Source organism: Ursus maritimus, unplaced genomic scaffold (genome assembly GCF_017311325.1).
Source record: "Ursus maritimus isolate PB19 unplaced genomic scaffold, ASM1731132v1 scaffold_5, whole genome shotgun sequence".
Classification (NCBI taxonomy): domain Eukaryota; kingdom Metazoa; phylum Chordata; class Mammalia; order Carnivora; family Ursidae; genus Ursus; species Ursus maritimus.
Genome location: NW_024426663.1, coordinates 55,385,342 through 55,407,112, shown reverse-complemented (window position 1 = coordinate 55,407,112; position 21,771 = coordinate 55,385,342). Strand labels below are relative to the sequence as shown.

General features: G+C 36.7%; 1 protein-coding gene and 1 non-coding gene across 2 annotated transcripts; one reads left to right on the top strand and one right to left on the bottom strand.

Annotated features, from left to right (window-relative positions):
* Nucleotides 1–29: 29 nt before the first annotated feature.
* Nucleotides 30–21,623, bottom strand: NME5 (NME/NM23 family member 5). The gene is made up of 5 exons (XM_040622402.1): nt 20,660–21,623; nt 11,402–11,607; nt 10,662–10,762; nt 4,339–4,457; nt 30–224 (listed from the first exon to the last, which is right to left on the bottom strand). Exons 1-5 carry the CDS (start codon nt 20,786–20,788, stop codon nt 144–146), a joined length of 636 nt encoding a protein of 211 aa, XP_040478336.1. The 5' UTR covers nt 20,789–21,623; the 3' UTR covers nt 30–143.
* On the top strand, nt 14,679–14,785 carry LOC121100869. Its single transcript, XR_005832651.1, has one exon. It is a non-coding gene; the product is annotated as a U6 spliceosomal RNA (small nuclear RNA).
* Nucleotides 21,624–21,771: the final 148 nt, after the last annotated feature.

Genomic DNA, 21,771 nt, shown 5'->3' with positions numbered 1-21,771 from the left:
TAGTCATTCTTTTAAAACTTATATTTTTGAAAACAATTTATTTCACACATAGTTACTTAAACCCTTAGGAAGGTTTGTTTGTTTTAAAGTAGAAGCATGTCTTTCACAATAAGATCGTGATTTGTTCTTTGAGGAACTTTATTTTAAGGTTCTTCTGCAGCCGGATTGTGACATAGCTTTGGCTTGTTGGGATTATTTTTCAGTAGCCAATCAGCTAGCCAAATCTATGGAAAAAAGGAAAAAAACTCATAATAGACATTTAAGTATATATACTATAAATTATAAATATATTCTATATATACATATCAATTTAAAACTTAGCTTGCAAATTTACTCTGAGAATGAGAAAATGACCATTAAAAAACTGAAACACTAAGTTTTACATTATGCAAGACTGTCAAGTATAGATCCAAATTGGAAAAGAAGTAAAACTATCCCCTTTTACGGATGACATGATCCTATATATATAGAAAATCCCAAAGAATCCACAAGAAAGCTACTACAACTAATAAATGAATTCGGCAAAGTTGTAGGTTAAAAGACCAACACAAAAATCATTTGTGTTTCTATATATCAGCAATAAACAACCCAAAAAGGAAAATAAGAAATCACTTCCATTTCAGTAGCATTAAAAAAACATCTAGGAGTACATTTAACCAACATATATGCTGAAAACTATAAAGTGTTGCTAAAAGAAATTTAAAGATCTGAGTAAACGTAAAGATAACCTGTGTTCATGGATAGAAAGACTTAATACTATTTTTTTCTTTTTTAAAAAATTTTATTTTTTAAGTAATCTCTACACCCAACATGGGGCTCAAACCCACAACCCTGAGATCAAACATCCCATGCTCCACCAAGCAAGCCAGTCAGGAGCCCTAAAGACTTAATACTGTTAAGATGTCATTACTACCTAAAGTGGGCTACAGATACAATCCAATCCTTATGAAATTCCCAAAAAAGTTTTTGCAGAAATATTGAAGTCGATCCTCATATTCATGTGATTTCAAGAGGCTCTGAATACACAAAACAATCATGAAAAGGAAAAATAAATTTGGAGAATTTTCTAACTTTTTCTTTTTTTTTCTTCAGTTTTTCATTTATTTACGTAATCTCTATACCCAACGTGGGGCTCACACTCGATCCCAAGATCAAGAGCCGCGTGCTCTTCTGACTGAGCCAGCCAGGCACCCATTTTTTTTTTTTTTTTTTTTTAAGTAAACTTTACACCCAATGTAGGGTTTGAAGTTAGGACCCTGAGCTCAAGAGTCACGTGTTCCACAAACTAAGCCATCCAGGAGCCCCCTCTCATCCACTTTCAATCAGAGTATAAAATGGTATAACCACTACAAAACTTGGCCATACTTATCCAAATTAAAATGCACATATCAAACACATCAAAACAACATTCTTTTTTAAAAAATAACATTATTTTTGACTCAGTATTTCCATTTGCAGGAATTTGTTCTATAGATACATGGTACACAGACATATGAATGAAGATCTTCACTGTTGGCAGTTCATAGTAACAAAAGAGTAGAAACAACCTAAACTACTATCTATATGTGACTAATTAATAAACTGTAGAACATCAATTCAAGAAAATGCCATGAGCTCTTCTTTTAAAACAGGGCAATTTTGTTTGTGGTGTTATTTAATAACTTATAATATATATTGAGTAAATAAGGTAAAAAGTATCAAATGGCATAATTAGTGGCTACCATTTGTAAATGCTTCTAAGTAAAAGCATGTTTTTAAGAAAAAATATATATGCTTATAAATGTATAGATTTTCTCTGCTGAAAGGATATATAGAGGCTCCTAAGAGTGAATGACTCCAGGAAGTGTAAATGAATGACTGAAGAACAGAAATGGGAATGAGAGTTACTTTTCATGATATATCCTTTTGTAATTTTTGAATTTTACCATATTAAAACATTGCTTGCTACAAAAAAAACTGTTCTAAATATTACTTATTCAAAAATTTAATTAGAAAAGGGCAAAAATTTTTTAGATCTGCATATGTTTTGAATTATAATTCTACCTTTTACATTTTTTTATTTTTTAAGTGGGCTCCCTACCCAATGTGGGGCTTGAACTCACAACCTTGAGATCAAGAGTCATGTGCTCTAGCCGTGAGCCAGTTAGGCAACCCCTCTACTTTCTGACCTCTTTCCAAATGATATAATCTCAATGTGTAAAAAGCCTTATACTCAAAGATGTTTACTGTTACACTATTTATAATAGCAAACAACTAAAACAGCAAAAGTATGGTAAGGGTAATAAAAGAAATCACTCAACTATTAAAATAACCTCTATAAAATATATATTTAAATATAGTAATATTTATGGGATATATGTTTATAGATAGTAATAGAAATAAAAAATAAAACCTGAGCAAAGAAAAAACAGGACTGGAAAAAACAACAAAAGCAGTTAACATTTGAGCACATATGCACCAGACACTCCAAGAATTTTACATGCATTCATACTTCTTGGTGTTTTTTTTTGTTTTTTTTTTTTAAAGAGGCGTGGGGCCCAATGAGGGGCTTGAACTCACAACCCTGAGATGAAGAGCTGAGCTGATATCAAGAGTCAGAGGCCTAACTGACTAAGTCATCCAGGTACCCTCACATACATTTATACATTTAATCCTAACAATATCCCTACTACGTAGGCAGGTACTAACCTATTTGCATTTTACTGATGAGAAGAGAAAAACTCAGAGGTTAGATGTCTGGAGTCAGTTGAATCTAGGCAAGATGACTTCAAAGACGATGTTTAGGAAATGGAACCAGGGGTATCTTTTTTTTTCTTTACATTTTTCAGTAGTATCAGGGTTCTTACTAAGTAAACATATGTTGTTGTCATAATGAAAAGGAGTTATTAAAGAAATAACCTGCCTAGGGGCACATAGCTGGCTCAGGCAGCATTGTGTGTGACTCTTAATCTCGGGGGTCATGAGTTCAAGCCTCACATTGGGTATAGAGATTACTTAAAAAGAAAAAGAAAAAAAGAGAGAGAGAGGGAGAGAGAAATAACCTGCCTATCTTTTATTTTTGGTAAAAGTGACAGTTAGTAGGAGAGATTAAATCTTTAGTCTTCCAAAGGGGATTCCCTTTCAGAATGGTAACCTCCAACAGAGGCTGGAGACACTATTCTGTCAGGGCTGATATTAAAATAACCTTCCCTGAGGTAACTAATTGGCTCAGTGGGAAGACCATGCCACTCTTGACCTTGGGGTTGTGAGTTCAAGCCCCATGTTGGGCATAAAGCTTACTTAAAATAAATAAATAAATAAATAAATAAATAAAATAAACAAACAAACAAATAAACAAACAAACAAATAAATAAATAAATAAATGAAATAACCTTCCAAATTATCTCTGAGTCTTCAAATGAGTGGGAGTACCTGTAAGGAAGGAACAAGGAAGACATCTGACCCTGGACACTATCCTAGTTTCTCCTATCCAACTATTCTTCCACCTGAGTAAGCAAGTTGAAGTATCTAGGGATGTGAATAAATATGTTTTCTATGAAAAAAAAATTTAGATATCATTAAAAATAAAAATATCAAAAATTCAAATATGTACCTAATTTTATCATTTGATTATATAAATTATACCCAAAAACAATGCTCTGTATTTGAAGGGCACAGTAACTGAAAATGTATTTAGAAATAATATTGTTTTTGTTTTGTAGGAACAGTGTTCTTTAAGAGTTAAAATACAGCAGGGCAACTGTGTGGTTCAGTTGGTTAGGTGTCTGCTTTCAGCTCAGGTCATGATCTCAGGGTCCTGGGATCCAGCTCTGCCTCTGACTCTGCACTCAGCAGAGAGCCTGCCTGGGGATTCTCTCTCTCCCTCTGCTCCTTTCCCAGCTCATGTGTTCTCTCTCTCTTAAATAAAATCTTTTTTTTTTTAATAAGGCGTGTGGGTTTTTTTAGAGTATTTATTTATTTATTTGTCAGAGAGAGAGAGAGAGAGAGAGAGCACAAGCAGGGGGCGTGGCAGGCAGAGGGAGAAGCAGGCTCCCTGCTGAGCAAGAAGCCTGATGCAGGACTTGATCCCAGGACCCCGTGATCATGACCTGAGCCTAAGGCAGTCACTTAACAGACTGAGCCACCCAGGCATCCCCAAACAAAATCTTAAAAAAAAAAAAAAAAAAGAGTTAAAATACAGCAAGAGAATAAGTAATCAAAAGTTATATATAAGTATCTAAAATGAATATGAAATAGTTTTTAAAATGCTCTCGATATTTTCACTGTTTCAAAAAACACGATGTTTTAAATATGAAAACTATAGACAATTTCTTTAGTGTGAATAAAAAGATTTCTTACAAGAGGATCTGCTGGTTTCTCCTTACAAAGTGCTGTGAGTCCTTCAAGCAGAATTGGTGTTACATATAAATTTAAATAATCCTTAGCAGCTTGTCCAACTGGAATGGGCTCAATAATCACTGCAAATACAAATGTATTCCCATTGAAACTAACACAAATGATGAAACATTATATAATCATTACAAAGAAAAAATTTTAGTGGCATGATACTTATAAAGTATTTTTTTTTTATAAAAAGGAAACAGGACTAGATACATAGCATACGTAGTTTGTTCAAAAACACACAAGCACACACAGAGAAATAATAAGACCATGTAAGACTGGCAAAAAAATGTATCAAAGTGCTAAGACTGATCATGTATGAGATTCTGATTATGTTTTCTACTACATCCTTGTCTGCATTTCCATTTCCATATTTTTTACAGTAAATATTACAATGGACAATATTATGAAAAGGAAAAAATATGAAGAACATGTAAAATCTAGGAAATTCATTTCAAAAATTAATGCCTGCCACCAAAATAGCAGGCACTTTACAAAGTGGTATAGATACAACAGTGAAAAATACATAGTTTTCGCTCTCTTATAAACTACTGAATATACACATAAAACCTATTTCTGTGTGCATAGTGTATATTAACATTCCTGCTCTTATTTTTCAGGTTTTTTAATTAAATAAATTATGTAAGATCTAGGAAAATTTTAGTCTTCTTAGTCTTGTTTGAACACTATGTAGGTCAACCAGACTTGCAGTTTAATAAAGAATCTCTAAGAGAAAGAATGTATTTTATAAGTCTTAGTAAGTATTTGAGGTTTACCTCAATCAATGAGCAACTTTTGATAAAGATGAGAATGTGAAGCTACTGATCTCGTGTGTTCAGATTTATCATCACTGGCCCAAGGAAAAACAGGGTGGGAAGACAGATTTCTATATGACTAGTGTATGGGCTCAGCCTCAATGAGACAACTAACAATGGGACAGTCCTTTGCAAGGATGCCAGGAAAAGCTAGGAGATATCTCAAAGGAGTTGAGTAAAAGGTTCCTTCCCTATTAGTCTCATTATAGCACTCTTTTTTGTACTGATCACTGTAATAATTTTGTTTTATTTGGTTACACAAGTATTTGTCATCTGTCTCTTCTACTCTGTAAGTTCCATGAAAGTTAGGACCACATTTATCATGTTCACTGTAACCTGTTGGGTTCCCCACTCAGCAGGGAGTCTGCTTCTCTCTCTCCCTCTGCCCCTCCCCTCACTTGTGCTCTCTCCATCTCTCAAATAAATACAATCTTTAAAAAAATAAAAATAAAAATTGATTATTGCCATTCCCAGCCTTAAAAAGCTTCATTCATTCCTCATTGCATTCACAGTCAAGATAGAACTCCATACCACGGCCCACAGGACTCTATACCATGTATTTTCTACTTACTTCTCCAACTTCATATTTATCTTCCTCTGATATTTGTTTATACAATGTATCATGTTCTTTCTTGCTCATGACTTGAGAGAGACATGCTGTTCCATCTGCTAGATAGAATGTTCTTCCCTGGATCTCATGTCACTTCCTCAGCTGGCCCTTTCTTATCATAGGGTCTTATAATATCCTATAATTGCTTTGTATAGCACTTACCACACAGTAACTACACAGTCATTATAACTGTGCAATTATTTGGGTAATTGTTGTTTAATGGCTGTCTTCTGAACATTAGATATAAACTCAAAGGAAACAGGGACCTCATCTATTTTTTGTAATTTCTAAAAAAATTTATTGAGGTATATTCACACATGATAAAATTCACCCACTGAAGTATACAATAAATTTTTAGTAAACTTATGGTTGTACAATCAGTACCACAATCCAGTTTTAGAACACTTCACTACCCCAAAAATGTTCCCTTGTGCCTGTTTGCAATTTCCCACTCCCACTCCCACCCCGAGCCCTTGGCAATCACTGAGCTTCTATTTCTAAAAATTTGCCTTTCCTGGATATTTCATATAAACAGATCATCTATGTTGTCTTTTGTGCCTGGATTCTCGTAGCATGTATCAGTAGTTTGTTCCTTGAATTACTGAATATTCTATTGTATGGCTATACAAAATTTTGTTTAACCATTTATAATTGAATTTTTTCTAGTTTTTGGCTGTACTAAATAATGCTGCTAGAAACATTCACATGTGTGTTTATGTAGATTTATGTTTTCATTTCTCTTGAATGGGTAAATTCTAAGAGGAGTGGAATTGCAATGGAGTTACATGGTAAGCATATGTTTAACATTTTAAGAAATAACCAAATTGTTTTCCAAAGTGGCTTTACCATTTTACAATAATGAATGAGGATCCCAGTATCTCTTTATCCTTGCCATTGATGATTATCCATTGTAGTGGATATGCAGTGATATCTCATTGTGATTTTAATTTGCATTTTCCCAGTGATTACTAACACTTTTGCACGTGCTTATTAGCTATTCATGTATCTTTTGTGAAATGCTTATTCAAATCTTTTGCCTGGTTTTTAATTGTTTGCCTTCTTTTTACTGAATTAATTATAAGAGTTCTTCATAAATACTAGATAAAAGTCCTTTATTTCATATGATCTGCAAATATTTCCTACCGGTCTGGGGCTAATCTTTTCAATATTTTTAATGATGGCCTTTGAAACATTAAAACTCTTAATTTTGATGTAGCCTAATTTAGCAATTTTTTTTTATGGATCATGCTTTTGATATCATATGCAAAAACCCTTTGTCCAACTCAAGGTCATGAAGATTTTCCATGTTTTCCTCTATAGATATTTTTAGCTCTTATGTTTAGGTCTATGATCCATTGTTGTTACGTTTTGTATGGGGTGTGAAACAAGGATCTGAGTTCTTTCTCTTTTTTTGCATGTGGATATTCAGTTGTCCTAGCACCATCTGTTGAAAAGACCACCTTTCCCTATCAAATTGTCTAGGCACTTTTGTTGAAAGTCAACTGACCATAAATATAAGGATTTATTCCTAGATTCTCAATTCTGTTTCTTTGATATATATGTCTAGTACAATACTGTCTTAATTACTATGGTCTCATAGTAAGTCTTGAAATACGATTAGTGGAAGTTCTCCAACTTATTACTACTTTTTAAAAATTGTTTTATTTTTTAAATTTTTTTAATCTTTTTTTTTTAAGATTTTATTTATTTGAGAGAGAGCACGAGTAGCAGGGAGAGGGAGAAGCAGGCTCCCTGCTCAGCAGGGAGCCCAACACAGGGCTTGATCCCAGACCCTAGGATCACGACCCGAGCCGAAGGCAGACACTTAACCAACAGCCACCCAAGTGCCCCTTAAAAATTGTTTTAGCTTGCCTAGATCTTTTGCAATTCCTGACTAATTTTATAATCAACTTGCCAACTTCTACATAAAAGAATGTATGGATTTTGGGGCTCCTGGGTGGCTCAGTCGTTAAGCGTCTGCCTTCGGCTCAGGTCCTGGGATCAAGCCCCGCATCAGGCTCCCTGCTCCGCTGGGAGCCTGCTTCTTCCTCTCCCACTCCGCCTGCTTGTGTTCCCTCTCTCGCTGGCTGTCTCTCTCTGTCAAATAAATAAATAAAATCTTTAAAAAAAAAAAAGAATGTATGGATTTTGACAGGAAGTGCATTAAATTAATTGATCAATTTGGAGAGAACTGCAATCCTGACAATATTGACTCTTCTGATCCATCAACATGGGACGTCTATTTATTTTAGATAGTCTTTCACTTCTCTCAGTAATGTTTTATGTCTTTCTGTGTATAAGAATTGTGCGTCTTGCTAAATTTATTCCTAAGTATTTTATTTATTTATGTAATTCCAGTATAAGTAACATACAGTGTGTTATATTAGTTTCAGGTATACAACATAGTAATTCAACAATTCTATACATTGCTCAGTGTTCATCAAAATAAGTGTACCCTTATAATCCCCTTTACCTATTTCACCCATCCCCACATAACTACCCTCTGGTAACCAACAGTTCTCAATTTTTTTTTTTTTTAAGATTTTATTTATTTGACACAGAGAGAGAGACAGAGAGGCAACACAAGCAGGGGGAGAGGGAGAGGGAGAACCAAGCTCCCTGCCAAGCAGGGAGCCCGATTCAGGGCTCGATACTACAACCCTGGGATCATGACCTGAGAAGGTAGATGCTTACCGACTGAGCCACCCAGGCGCCCCTCTATTTTTAAGAGTCTGGTTTTTGTCTCGTTTTGTTTATTTTGTTTCGTAAATCCCACCTATGAGTGAAATAGTATTTTATTATTTTTGATGCTATTGTGAATGAAATTATTTTCTTAACTTCATTTTTGGATTGTTTCTACATCATCTTTTTTTTTTTTTTAAGATTATTTGAAAGGTGCCTTGAGTGAATCATCATATAGGGTTTTGCACCTAGTTCTTGACTGACTGCTAAGCAAGAGAGAGCTCATATCCCAAACTCTGAGAATTTACTCCAAAGAACTTCACATTCTCACAAGCAAAGATCTGCAATGTGGTAGGAAACTAATCATTTTTATCTATCCTACAACTGCTGATTCTCAAATGTCTAATTGTGTCTCTTAAACGTATGTCTAGAGGACAAATTAATGGGTAAAATCAAAAGCAATCTAAAATAACAGTTTAGGTATATAACCCTATGAGTAAGAAGAGCTTCTAAAGAAAAGGACTAGAGAAAACAAAACAACAATAGCAGTTAATATTTGAGCACATAAGCACCAAACACTCAAAGAATTTTACACGCATTTATATATTCAACCCTAACAATGTCCCTAACTAGGTAGGCAATACTAATAACATTTCCATTTTATTGATGAGAAAAAAACAAAGAGAGATTAGATGTCTGGAGTCAGAGGAAAAATCTAATTCACTAAGAAGACTAAATCTAAAGTAGTATCACATTAAAAAGACATTTCATGTTTGAGATGTACTTCAAAATAATATGGAAGCACTGAAATAGAAGCAGAGGTTATAGATGATTTAAGACTGATCACAATTATTTAAGTTGGTGATAGGTTCATTGGGGGTTTATCATACTATTCAACTTTGATTATGTTTGAAATTTCCACAATAAACAATTCCAAAGAAACAGATACCCTAATGGAAGGGATATGTGGTAGAAATTAGATCAGCAAGAATAAAACATGTAAGTAGGCAAATTCTTTTGTGTACAAATAGCTATAAAACAGTTTTTGTGTGGCACCTGGTTGGCTCAGTGGGTGGAGAACACAACTCTTGATCTCAGGGTCATGAGTTCAAGCCCCATGTTGAGTGCAGAGATTACTTAAAAAATGAGATGCGTCTGGGTGGCTCAGTTAAGCGACTACCTTTGGTGAGGTTCTGATCCTAGGGTCCTGGGATTGAGCCCTGCATTGGGCTCCCTGCTGGACAGAGGGCCTGCTTCTCCCTCTCCCTCTGTCACTCCCACTGCTTGTGCTCTCCTGCTCTCTCTGTCAAATACATTTTTTTAAAAATTTAAAAATGAAAGTTAAAAAAAAAAACAAAACCCTTAAATCAGTAGCTAAAAAAACAAAACAAAACCCACCAGTTTTTGTTTAAGAATCAAGACTTTTAGGGGCGCCTGGGTGGCTCAGTCCGTTAAGCATCTGCCTTCAGCTCAGGTCATGATCCTGGAGTCTTCAGTTTTCTTTGAATAAATCGTCAGTAGAAAATACTGAGAACAGGCCTAAATGACTTAAGAGAAAATAACAGGCCAAAAAAATATTCAAAGCTTCCCGTGCTTTACATCTTTTTCTTTATAACAGAAATCACCAAATTTTCTTCTAGAGCTAAAAATATTGAAAACAAACTAAAAACCTCAATGCTGTTCCTTACTATGCCCACTTCTAGAAGGTTTACAACTTCCATAACAGGATGGAAACAAAAAATGGGCCAGAGACCTACTAATTTCACAACTGCATAGGCATTCATTAGGCAAACAGTAAAGTGTTAGAGAAAATGGGAAATCTATCATAATTTCCAAGGGAGATCATTTTTTTCATGTGTAACAAACTTTACTGATGCATTAGGGAGAACTTTAGGAATTGCAACAAAGGAGAAGAGAAACCCTAGCCATGGCTAGTCTAAGAGAAAAGAAAGAAAAAAGTTAACTCTTCTCAGAAGATTCCCTCACTGGACACAATTTAGTTCTGAGGGAAACACTGAATTTTCCATTCTTGGCCTCAAGTTTGTAAGTAACTGTAACTTCAAAATATATTGGAGAAAAACCCTTTTATCTTCCCTCCCAGTACATCACCCAAATAAAAGAAAAAGCAAACAATAGGGAGATGCACTTGACTAAATTACTCATCAGTAACTCACCTTCAGGAAACATGAATCGAATTTCTCTTTCTGCTGCAGCAAAATCATTGCTCCCGTGAAGTGCATTCCTTAGATCATCTGTGCCATAAATTGCCCTTAGACTAAAAGTAAGTTAGAGATGATGACCATCCAATGTGATATCCTCTCCTTACTCTTTACATATGCATTCTACTTAGGAATTTTACAGAAGCATTGCCACTTCTCACATATGGAAGTTTTAATCTATTTTGAATTTAAGCTTAAAACTATCTAGATGAGGGTCAAATATGTTTAAATCTGCGGGAGGGATACACTGGGAAATAGGAGCTCCCTGGGTGAAGAAGAGGTGTTTTTTTGTGAGAAGTGAAAAGGCAATGTATATTCAAAAACGCAGGAATTCAATGTCCTCGCACTTCCAAACTTTAATGATAATGCTAAAAATCTGTTTTTCTGGCCTTCTATTACCTATATTATTTTTAAAAGCCATGCCAATTTTCCTATGAAAAATTCTACTTCAGTGGCAGTTTAATTCAAGGATGAGAGAAGAATTAGGCTGGAGTATTTGGTGTTAAGATGGACACTTACAGAGCTAAAATGTACAACTGAACCCACCCCCATCCCAACCATAAAACCAAAAAGTTGACTTAGGAAAACTTTCAAATGAAAAGAAACTCCTATTACAATGAAATCAGTTTAGTGTTCTGTTTTGTTTTGTTTCCATTTTTATACTTGGATTCCATTTTTCCCCATAGGAAAGTTACCTGTCTGGGTGAGTCTCTTTAGCTACTAAGGTATTACTTGGTCCCAAAAGTTCTTTCCAGTAAGAGATGGCTTTATGTCTAGCTAATATCATGGCAACAAGTGGTCCAGAACTCATGTAAGCTGTTAAATTGGGGAAAAACATTTTCCCATACTGTTTCACATAAAAGTTACTACAGTGCTCAGGGCTGAGATGCAGTTTTCTTCTCTATAAGAGAAACAAAGTCAACAAAAGTGTTTAAAATGACAGTTCAATAATAACTCATTAAGTCACTAACAACTTGAAATTAATACAAATTTGATTATAAATTTGAGATTTTTGTATTATAAAGAAAGGGAGAGATAAAGTTATATGTAGGCTATAAATAAATTTCTCAAAGTTATTTAACCAACTCTCATGCACTGTTGATGTGAATGTAAACCCGTGAAACCACTGTGGAAAACAGTATGGAGTTTTATCAAAAAATTAAAAATAGAAATACCATATGATTCAGTAATTCCACTACTGGATATTTACCCAAAGAAAGCAAAACGACTAATTCAAAAAGATATATGCACCCCTACATTTATTGCACCATTATTAACAATAGCTGAGACATGGAAACAACCCAAGGATCAATCTACAGATAAGTAGATAAAGATGTGGTATATATACACAATGAACTATTACCCACCCATAGAAAGGAATAAGATCTTGGGGCGTCTGGGTGGCACAGCGGTTAAGCGTCTGCCTTCGGCTCAGGGCGTGATCCCGGCGTTACGGGATTGAGCCCCACATCAGGCTCCTCTGCTATGAGCCTGCTTCCTCCTCTCCCACTCCCCCTGCTTGTGTTCCTTCTCTCGCTGGCTGTCTCTATCTCTGTCAAATAAATAAATAAAATCTTTAAAAAAAAAAAAAGATCTTGCCACTTGTGACACTATGGATGGACCCAGAGGGTATTATGCTAAATGAAATAAGTCAGACAGAGAAAGACAATTACCATGATTTCACTTATATGGGGAATCTAACAAAATGAATGAACAAATAAACAAAAAACAGACTCTTAAATATAGAAAATAAACTTGTAGTTGTCAGAGGGGATGTTAGTGGGGGCCACAGGTGAAACAGATGAAGGGAATTAAGAGGTAGGAACTTCTAGTTAGAAAATAAGGAAGTCACAGAGATGAAAAGCACAGCATAGAGAAAAGAGTTAATAATATTGTAATAATGTCATATGGTGACAGATGGTGACCACACTTACTGTGGTAAGCACTGACTAAAGTATAGAATTGTCAAATCAGTATATTGTACACCTGAAACTAATACAACATTGCATGTTAATTACACTTGAGTTAAAAACAGCTATTTAACCTACTTAAGAAAAACTATTCCTGTCTGGCAGCCTACTTCAAAATATGGTTTGTTGATGATAAATTCAGCTTAACTCCTTCTTAAAAAAGACTACTATCATCAACATTTTTATACTTTGTATAAAGTAACAAAATTGGACTTTAGAATATTCTAAATTCATCTTTATCTATTTGTGATATTTTCCTATTAATTGTGAAATTTTCCTATATTATTTTAGGGAGCTGGTCTCATTGTGGTACTTGGAAATAATATAATACAGTATAACGATGGAGTAAACAAGTTTTTCTGTGGAATGTGAAAGTTGTGTAATCTTTCTCCTGGTTCTGCCATAAATATGTAGGTTCACTATGATCTTAAAATACTTGCTATTAAGTTTCTCAATTTGAAAGAACATAAAATGTTGATGGCAAACAAACGTTATTTTCTTCACAAATGAGATTATATGAATGAATCAGTAAAAAAATCACAGAGTGAAATCAGCCATTCTTCCGATTGGATATCATCCTTTTCTAAAAGCAGCTATTTGAACGCCTTTTAAAAATCGTCCATTACTACTGTTTGTCAATTCCACTAAAGGTGGGTGGATCATGAAGAAAAAGACCCAAGATATAACAGAGGGATTCAAATTAGTCACCAAGAAAAACTTCTGGCTAGAATAAGGATGATGAGAATGGAGATAAGTTGCTGGGTCAAGGCTAAAAGTCTCCATGATTAAGGCAGAAAGCTATCTTTCTAGAGTGGGTTAGATTTTCCTGACGGTACAGCGTGAAATTTACCAAGTGACCTCTGAAAGCTCCTTCCAAAACAATCATGTGTCCTCAGGCTTCAGAAACTTGGCAAAACTGCTTGGTTTGTAGTGAGAAATCAAAACTGCCCAAAGCAAGAAATGGGAAGATGCTTACCTAGGTGGGTCAGCACTGCTGTAAACAGGTTCTGCTGACAAACATAACATTCTCACCAGTCAAGGACCAGCTACTGCAAAATAGGTGCTTGTATCTATTCTCATATTGAAATTCATGCAGTCAAGAAAAAGCAATCTGAGAAGTTACAAAAGCACCTGATATAGTATAATCCTTGATTCTATTATTTAAAAATAAGATGTGTAAGTATTTGTGATTCTTAGGCATACTGGCATGGGTTTTTTTGTTGCTGCATTAAAAAATAAAAATTTTGGGGTGCCTGGGTGGCTCAGTTGTTGAGCGTCTGCCTTTGGCTCAGGGCGTGATCCCAGTGGTCTGGGATCGAGCCCCACATCAGGCTCCTCTGCTGGGAGCCTGCTTCTTCCTCTCCCACTCCCCCTGCTTGTGTTCCCTCTCTTGCTGGCTGTCTCTCTCTCTGTCAAATAAATAAATAAAATATTAAAAAAATAAAAATTTCATCTGTTATAATGTAAGCCCTTATCACACACCCCTTAACAAGCAAGGGAAGCCACCTTCTGCAGGTGTGCTGCCTAATGTAGCATAATTATAAAAATTAAGAGCTAGGGGCAGCCTGGGTGGCACAGCGGTTAAGCATCTGCCTTCGGCTCAGGGCGTGATCCCGGCGTTCCGGGATCGAGTCCCACATCGGGCTCCTCTGCTGGGAGCCTGCTTCTTCCTCTCCCACTCCCCCTGCTTGTGTTCCCTCTCTCACTGGCTGTCTCTATCTCTGTCAAATAAATAAATAAAAAATCTTTAAAAAAAAAAAAATTAAGAGCTCCTCTTAAACCAAAATTGATGAGGGGCACCTGGGTGGCTCAGTAGGCTAAGTGTTTGACTTGGCTCTGGTCATGATCTCAGAGTCCGGGTATCCAGCCCTCCCCCCAGTCTGGCTGGGTTCAGGGCTGCTCACGCTCAGCAGGGAGTATGCCCCTCCCCCTCTCATTCTGTCTCCATCTCTCTCTCTCTCAAATACATAAATGAAATCTTTTTAAAAATTGATCAAAAACTGTGCTCGCTTCGGCAGCACATATACTAAAATTGGAACGATACAGAGAAGATTAGCATGGCCCCTGCGCAAGGATGACACGCAAATTCGTGAAGCGTTCCATATTTTTGTATGGTGACTAACATAATATAATAAAAAATCATTTAAAAAAAAAATTGATCAAAAACCAGTAATTCCATTGCTTACTTTAAAATTAGGTTGGGGCACGTGGCTGATTCGGTCAGTGGAGCATGTGACTCTTGGTCTTGGGGTTGTGAGTTTGAGCCTCATGCTGGGTCTGAAGATTGATTAAAAATAAAATTTTTTTAAAAATTATTTATTTATTTGTCAGAGAGAGAGAGAGAGAGATTGCGCATAGGCAGGGGGAGCGGCAGGCAGAGGGAGAAGCGGGCTCCCTGCTAAGCAAGGAGCCCAGTGTGGGACTCGATCCCAGGACCCTGGGATTGTGACCTGAGCCAAAGGCAGAGGCTTAACCGACTGAGCCACCCAGGCATCCCTAAAAATAAAATCTTTTTAAAAACTGGATCAGGTAAAAATTTTTGGAATTTGGGTATTTTCACACAGAAAGCAGCATTAATACCAGAGAAGAAACCATTAGTTTGTAACAAAGGAAAGACTGCCACCTACTGAAAGGATGCATCATTTTTCAGAAGGTTTTCCCTAGATGCAACAAGAAAGCCTCAAGTTCAATGGACTTCCAACTACGATAAAGCCTATTTTAAAAGTATGCAACACAAAGAATAAATATTGTACAATTCCACTTACATGAGATATCTGGAATAGTCAAAGTCAGAGAGACAGAAAAAGCAGAGTAGTGGTTACCAGAGGCTGGGAAGAGTAGTAAGTACAGAGTTTCAGTTCCAGATGACGAAAAAGCTCTAGAGATGGATGGTGGTGATGGCTGCACAATAAAGGGAATGTACTTAATACTGCTAAACTGTACACTTAAAAATGGTAAATTTCATGTTGTGTATATTTTATCACAATTAAAACAAAAAAGAAGCATACATTATACCAAATCTTTCTTTGGTATGAAATTTACTGCTGACTAGGGAAAGAAAGTGTTAAATATTAGCATTTATGCTAATTAACATTCTCACCAGTCAAGAACCAGCTACTGCAAAATAGGTGCTTGTATCTGTTCTCATACTGAAATTCATATAGTCAAGAAAAAGAAATTTGAGAAGTTACAAAACCACCTGATTTAGTATAATCCTATTATTCTATTATTTAAGATATATCAATATTTGTGATTCTTAGGCATATTTAAACATGAGCTACTTAAGTTTTTCACTAATTATTTTTAAAATATGGACTTCTAAAAAAACTTAAATAGATATCTTTCTTATTTGTATACTTCATTTAATTGCCCCCCCCCAATTTAATGGGTAATATACCTACAGGGATAAGAAATTCAAAACACATTTGTATGGAACCAGAAAAGGCCCCCAATCGCCAAGGAACTGTTGAAAAGGAAAAACAAATCCATCACAATGCTGGATTTCAAGCTCTACTACAAAGCTGTGATCACAAAGACAGCATGGTACTGGCACAAAAACAGACAAATAGACCAATGGAACAGAATAGAGAGCCCAGAAATGGACCCTCGGCTCTTTGGGCAACTAATCTTTGATAAAGCAGGAAAAAACATCCAGTGGAAAAAAGCCTCTTCAATAAATGGTGCTGGGAAAATTGGACAGCTACATGCAAAAGAATGAAACTTGACCACTCTCTCACACCATACACAAAGATAAAACTCCAAATGGATGAAAGACCTCAATGTGAGACAGGAATCCATCAAAATCCTAGAGGAGAACATAGGCAGCAACCTCTACGACATCGGCCAAAGCAACCTTTTTCATGACACATATCCAAAGGCAAGAGAAACAAAAGATAAAATGAACTTGTGGGACTGCATCAAGATAAAAAGCTTCTGCACAGCCAAGGAAACAGTCAAAAAAAACTAAGAGGCAGCCCACGGAATGGGAGAATATATTTGCAAATGATACTACAGATAAAAGACTGGTATCCAAGATCTACAAAGAACTTCTCAAACTCAATACGCAAGAAACGAATAAACAAATCATAAAATGGGCAGAAGATATGAACAGACACTTTTCCAATGATGACATACAAATGGCTAACAGACACATGAAAAAATGTTCAAAATCATTAGCCATCAGGGAAATTCAAATCAAAACCACACTAAGATACCACCTTATGCCAGTTAGAATGGCAAAAATTGACAAGGCAAGAAACAACAATTGCTGGAGAGGATGGGAATGCAAGTTGGTACAGCCACTCTGGAAAACAGTGTGGAGGTCCCCTAAAAAGTTAAAAATTGAGCTACCCTATGACCCAGCCATTGCACTACTGGGTATTTACCCCAAAGATACAGACGTAGTGAAGTGAAGGGCCATATGCACCCCAATGTTCATAGCGGCATTGTCCACAACAGCTAAATCGTGGAAGGAACCGAGATGCCCTTCAACAGATGACTGGATTAAGAAGTTGTGGTCCAGGGGCGCCTGGGTGGCACAGTGGTTAAGCGTCTGCCTTCGGCTCAGGGCGTGATCCTAGCGTTATGGGATCGAGCCCCGCATCAGGCTCTTCCGCTTATGAGCCTGCTTCTTCCTCTCCCACTCCCCCTGTTTGTGTTCCCTCTCTCGCTGGCTGTCTCTATGTCAAATAAATAAATAAAAATCTTTAAAAAAAAAAAAAAAAAGAAGTTGTGGTCCATATATACAATGGAATATTACTCAGCTATCAGAAAGAACGAGTTCTCAGCATTTGCTGCAACATGGACGGCACTCGAGGAGATAATGCTAAGTGAAATAAGTCAAGCACAGAAAGACAATTATCATATGATTTCTCTCATCTATGGAACATAAGAACTAGGAAGATCAGTAGGGGAAGAAAGGGATAAAGAAAGGGGGGGTAATCAGAAGGGGGAATGAAGCATGAGAGACTATGGACTCTGAGAAACAAACTGAGGGCTTCAGAGGGGAGGGGGGTGGGGGAATGGGATAGACTGGTGATGGGTAGTAAGGACGGCACGTATTGCATGGTGCACTGGGTGTTATACGCAACTAATGAATCATTGAACTTTACATCAGAAACCAGGGATGTACTGTATGGTGACTAACATAATATAATAAAAAAAATTAAAAAAAAAAAAGAAATTCAAAACACTATAAAAAAGTATATACTGAAAACCTGTATTCCCATCCCTTTCGTAATCCACCCTGTTCTTCCTTGCTCTCGAACAGGCAACCATTTTTTAATCTCCTAGTATTTCATTTTGAAAATACTGGGAAACATGAATATATATTACTTTTTCTCTCTCAAAAAAGATTGTTTGTATACACAGTTCTGCCATCTTGCTTTTTTCCATAACAGGAGATGGAGAGGTTCCTCTTTTTTCATTTTACAATTAGTTGCATAGTATTCAATTTGATGGTTTCATCAGACTTTATTTAACCAATCCTTTTTTTTCTTAAGATTTTTTTTTAAAGATTTTATTCATTTGTCAGAGAGCACAAGCAGAAGGAGAGGCAGGCAGAGGGAGAAGCAGGCTCCTTGCTCGGGGGACTTGATCCCAGGACCCCAGGATCATGACCTATGCCGTATAGGCAGACACTTAACTGACTGAGGCACCCAGGCATCTCAAGATTTTTTTTTAAGTAATCTCTACACCCAACAGGGGGCTTTAACTTACAACCCCAAGATCAAGAGTCACGTGGTCTACCAACTGAGCCACCCAGGAGCCCCTCTATTCAACCAAACTTTGAATGCTGGGTTCTTTTCGGTCTTTTGCTCAAAATAAACAATGATCTGGGTGATAGATATTAAGGAGAGCATGTGATGTAATGAGCACTGGGTATTATATAAGACTGATGAATCACTGACCTCTACCTCTAAAACCAATAATACATTATATGTTAATTGAATTTAAATTTTAAAAATGGAAGAAAAAAATAAACAATGCTGCAAAAAAAACCCATATATATGTCACTTCATATTAATACATGGGTCACAAGAGGGATTCCCAGCATTAGAACTGCTGAGTCAAAGGGTAGATGCATCTATAATATTGTTAGATACTTGCAAGTTTCCCTTCCATAGGGGTTGTGCCATTTACCTTTAAATTTTTGCTAGATGGTATTTCAGGGTTGTTTTTTTAAGATTTTATTTTTAAGTAATCTCTACACCCAATGTGAAGCTTGAACTCACGACCCTGAGATCAAGAGTTGCATGCTCTACCAACTGAGCCAGCCAGGCACCCCTCAGTGTTGTTTTAATTTGTGTTTTTCCTTCTTAGAATTTGGTCATCTTTTCGTATGTTTAAGAAGCATCTGTTTTTCTGTGATCATCCACATGTTCTACCCATTTTTTTTTAAGATTTTATTAATTTGACAGAGAAAGAGAGAGAGAGCACAAGCAGGGGGAGCAGCAGGCAGAGGGAAGAGGAGAAGCAGGCCCACCCGGCTGGGCAAGAAGCCCAACAGGGGGCTCCATCCTAGGACCCTGGGATCATTACCTGAGCTGAAGGCAGACAACCAACCAGCTGAGCCACCCAGGAGCCCCTGTTCTACCCATTTTCAATTGATTCTTTATCTTTTTCTAGGAACTCTTTATATCTTTAAAGGAGATTAGCTCTTTGTGTTATGAATTGAGAATCTTTTTTCCATGTTTATCATCTGCTTTCAAGTTTTGACTTCATGATGTTTACTTGGCTATGTATAAGTTTTTTATGTTTACAGTCTGGTCAATCTTTTCTTTTATGGCTCCCAGATGATAAGTCATAGTAAAAAAGGATGTCCGACTCTAAAAATAAAAGAAATTCATGCATCTTTTCTTCTAGAATTTATATCATTTAATTTTAATGGCTACCCAATTTTCCTAACAAAATTTATTAAAAAGTTCTTTACCTGAGTCTCTCAAATATATTAAATATTTCATTATACATTCCTGCACTACTTCCTTACACTTTCTTGTACCATTCTTACCCTGAGCCTTTACCTATCCTTCTAAGCTCAGCTGAAATCCCTTATCTTTCCTGGTTTTCTTTTTTCTTTTTTTTCATTTTACTTTTATTTTTATTTATTTGAGAGAGAGAGAGCAAGAGAGCAAGAGAGAGAGAGCACAAGCAGGGGGAGGGGCAGAGGGAGAGGGAGAAGAAGACTCCCTGCTGAGCAGGGAGCCTGATGTGGGAGTAGATCCCAGGAGCCTGAGACCATGATGGGAACAGAAGGCAGATGTTTAACCAACTGAGCCACCCAAGTGTCCCTCTGTTTTCTTTTTTAAAACACTGACAAAATAGACAATATGACACTATACAAATATAAGAGAATTAAAAAACTTGGAATTTCAAATAGGGATGGTACAAAAAAGGAATATTCAAAATATTCCATTCTATTTGATAATCTTTTAACAACACTCTTTTTACATACACTTTCAAACCTCTACCAACTGCAGAATAAGGCTTTAAAGCACTAAATGTTTTTAATAATTGAAAAAAAATACCAACAGTCTAAAGTCCATCAATTGAGGAACAAGTATTCAGAGAGGACTGTTACATAGAAGCGTGGAAGAATGAGATAGATTCAGATGTAATAACACGGAATGCTATCTGAGCAACTTTGTAACAGGAGTCAAGGGAAGAGGACTGTTCTTTTGNTGGACTTTTGTAAATGCTTAGAAAAAACCTGCAAGGACAGAAAGCATTAAGTAGATGCCTTTCCTTGGAGACTGAGACTTGGGTGGGAGAGCAGAGGAGGAGGAAAATGGAATTTTAATTTTCATTTTATATCCTTATGAAGTATGAAAAAAAATTAAAACACATATAACTTTTATACTTAAAAGTTAAATAAACCTAAGTTCAATACTAAGTACTAAGGCACTAAATAGGTTAACATATTTAAGCATTTTTTTTAAAGAGCAAAGATGGGGAAAAAACATGATCATCATGCCCAGAAGTTACCTGAACAATGGTGAATCCAGACCTGAGAATAATGTCTTGTATCTCCTCCTCTTTGTCAGCAATATCCGGTTTGATAATAGCCAGAGTTTTTTCTACATATATCTGAGGTGGGGGCATTGATATCTCCATTCTGCCTTTTCAGAGTACAACTTAGGAGATTCTCCACAGGTACCAACTGCAATGACATGCATCATCCCCACCCCAAATTTAATGTAACTGTGATTAAGAACAGCATTATTAGACGCTTGATGTTATTAACTTATAGTTAGAAACTGCCGAATCTTTTTCTATAAGCAGTGTGTCAATAATAAGATGTCAGGGAGCCTGGCTGGCTCAGTCCGAGGAGCATGTGATTCCTGATCTCTGGTCTCGTGGGTCTGAGCCCCAGGTTAGGTGTAGAGATTACATACATAAATAAACTTAAAAAAATACAGTTTCTATTCTACATCTAATTCATGCCCTTGGTTTTCCTAAGCCTTTCGTTGACGTACAGAGGCCAAGGGGCAGTCTGAGGGACTAGCCCTGGCGGAGACTCTCAGGACTGCAGGTGAAGACTGGGTCCGCCACTCTGCAGCCACTCTCTACCCAGCGGCCGGTAAGCTGCCCCCCTGCCCCGCCCCTCCTGGAAGACCACACATAGGATCTGGTTAGAAAGCAGGATCCCCAGGTCCCGGTGCCTTTCCGAGGTGCACTCCCAGATTCCGAGTACAGCCCTCATCTACGCACTCACCCTGGCGCCGGCTCCTGCCGTACTACCGCAGCTTGTTGCTAGGAGACGCAAAGCACAGTTCAGGGACGGTGGCGGCAGAGGGCCAATCCCAGCACAGCGCGTCACAGACTCTGGGTGGTTCCTTTCAATCAAGAGGAGGAGCCAGCCTACAGCCATCTTTATTCCCCCCTGCCAACCTTAGAGCACTAGACATTTTCCAACATTTTCCTCATCTTATTTCACCCTCTTAGCCATTTAAAGGACGCTTCAATTAAATCAACTTTATAAATAATGAGCAAATCATAGACACTCTCCCCTCATCCCACACCATCCCATTTCAGACAGTATATATAAGAAGCCCACGTCAAATACTTTATAGTCATTCCACTAGATGTTGTTCCCT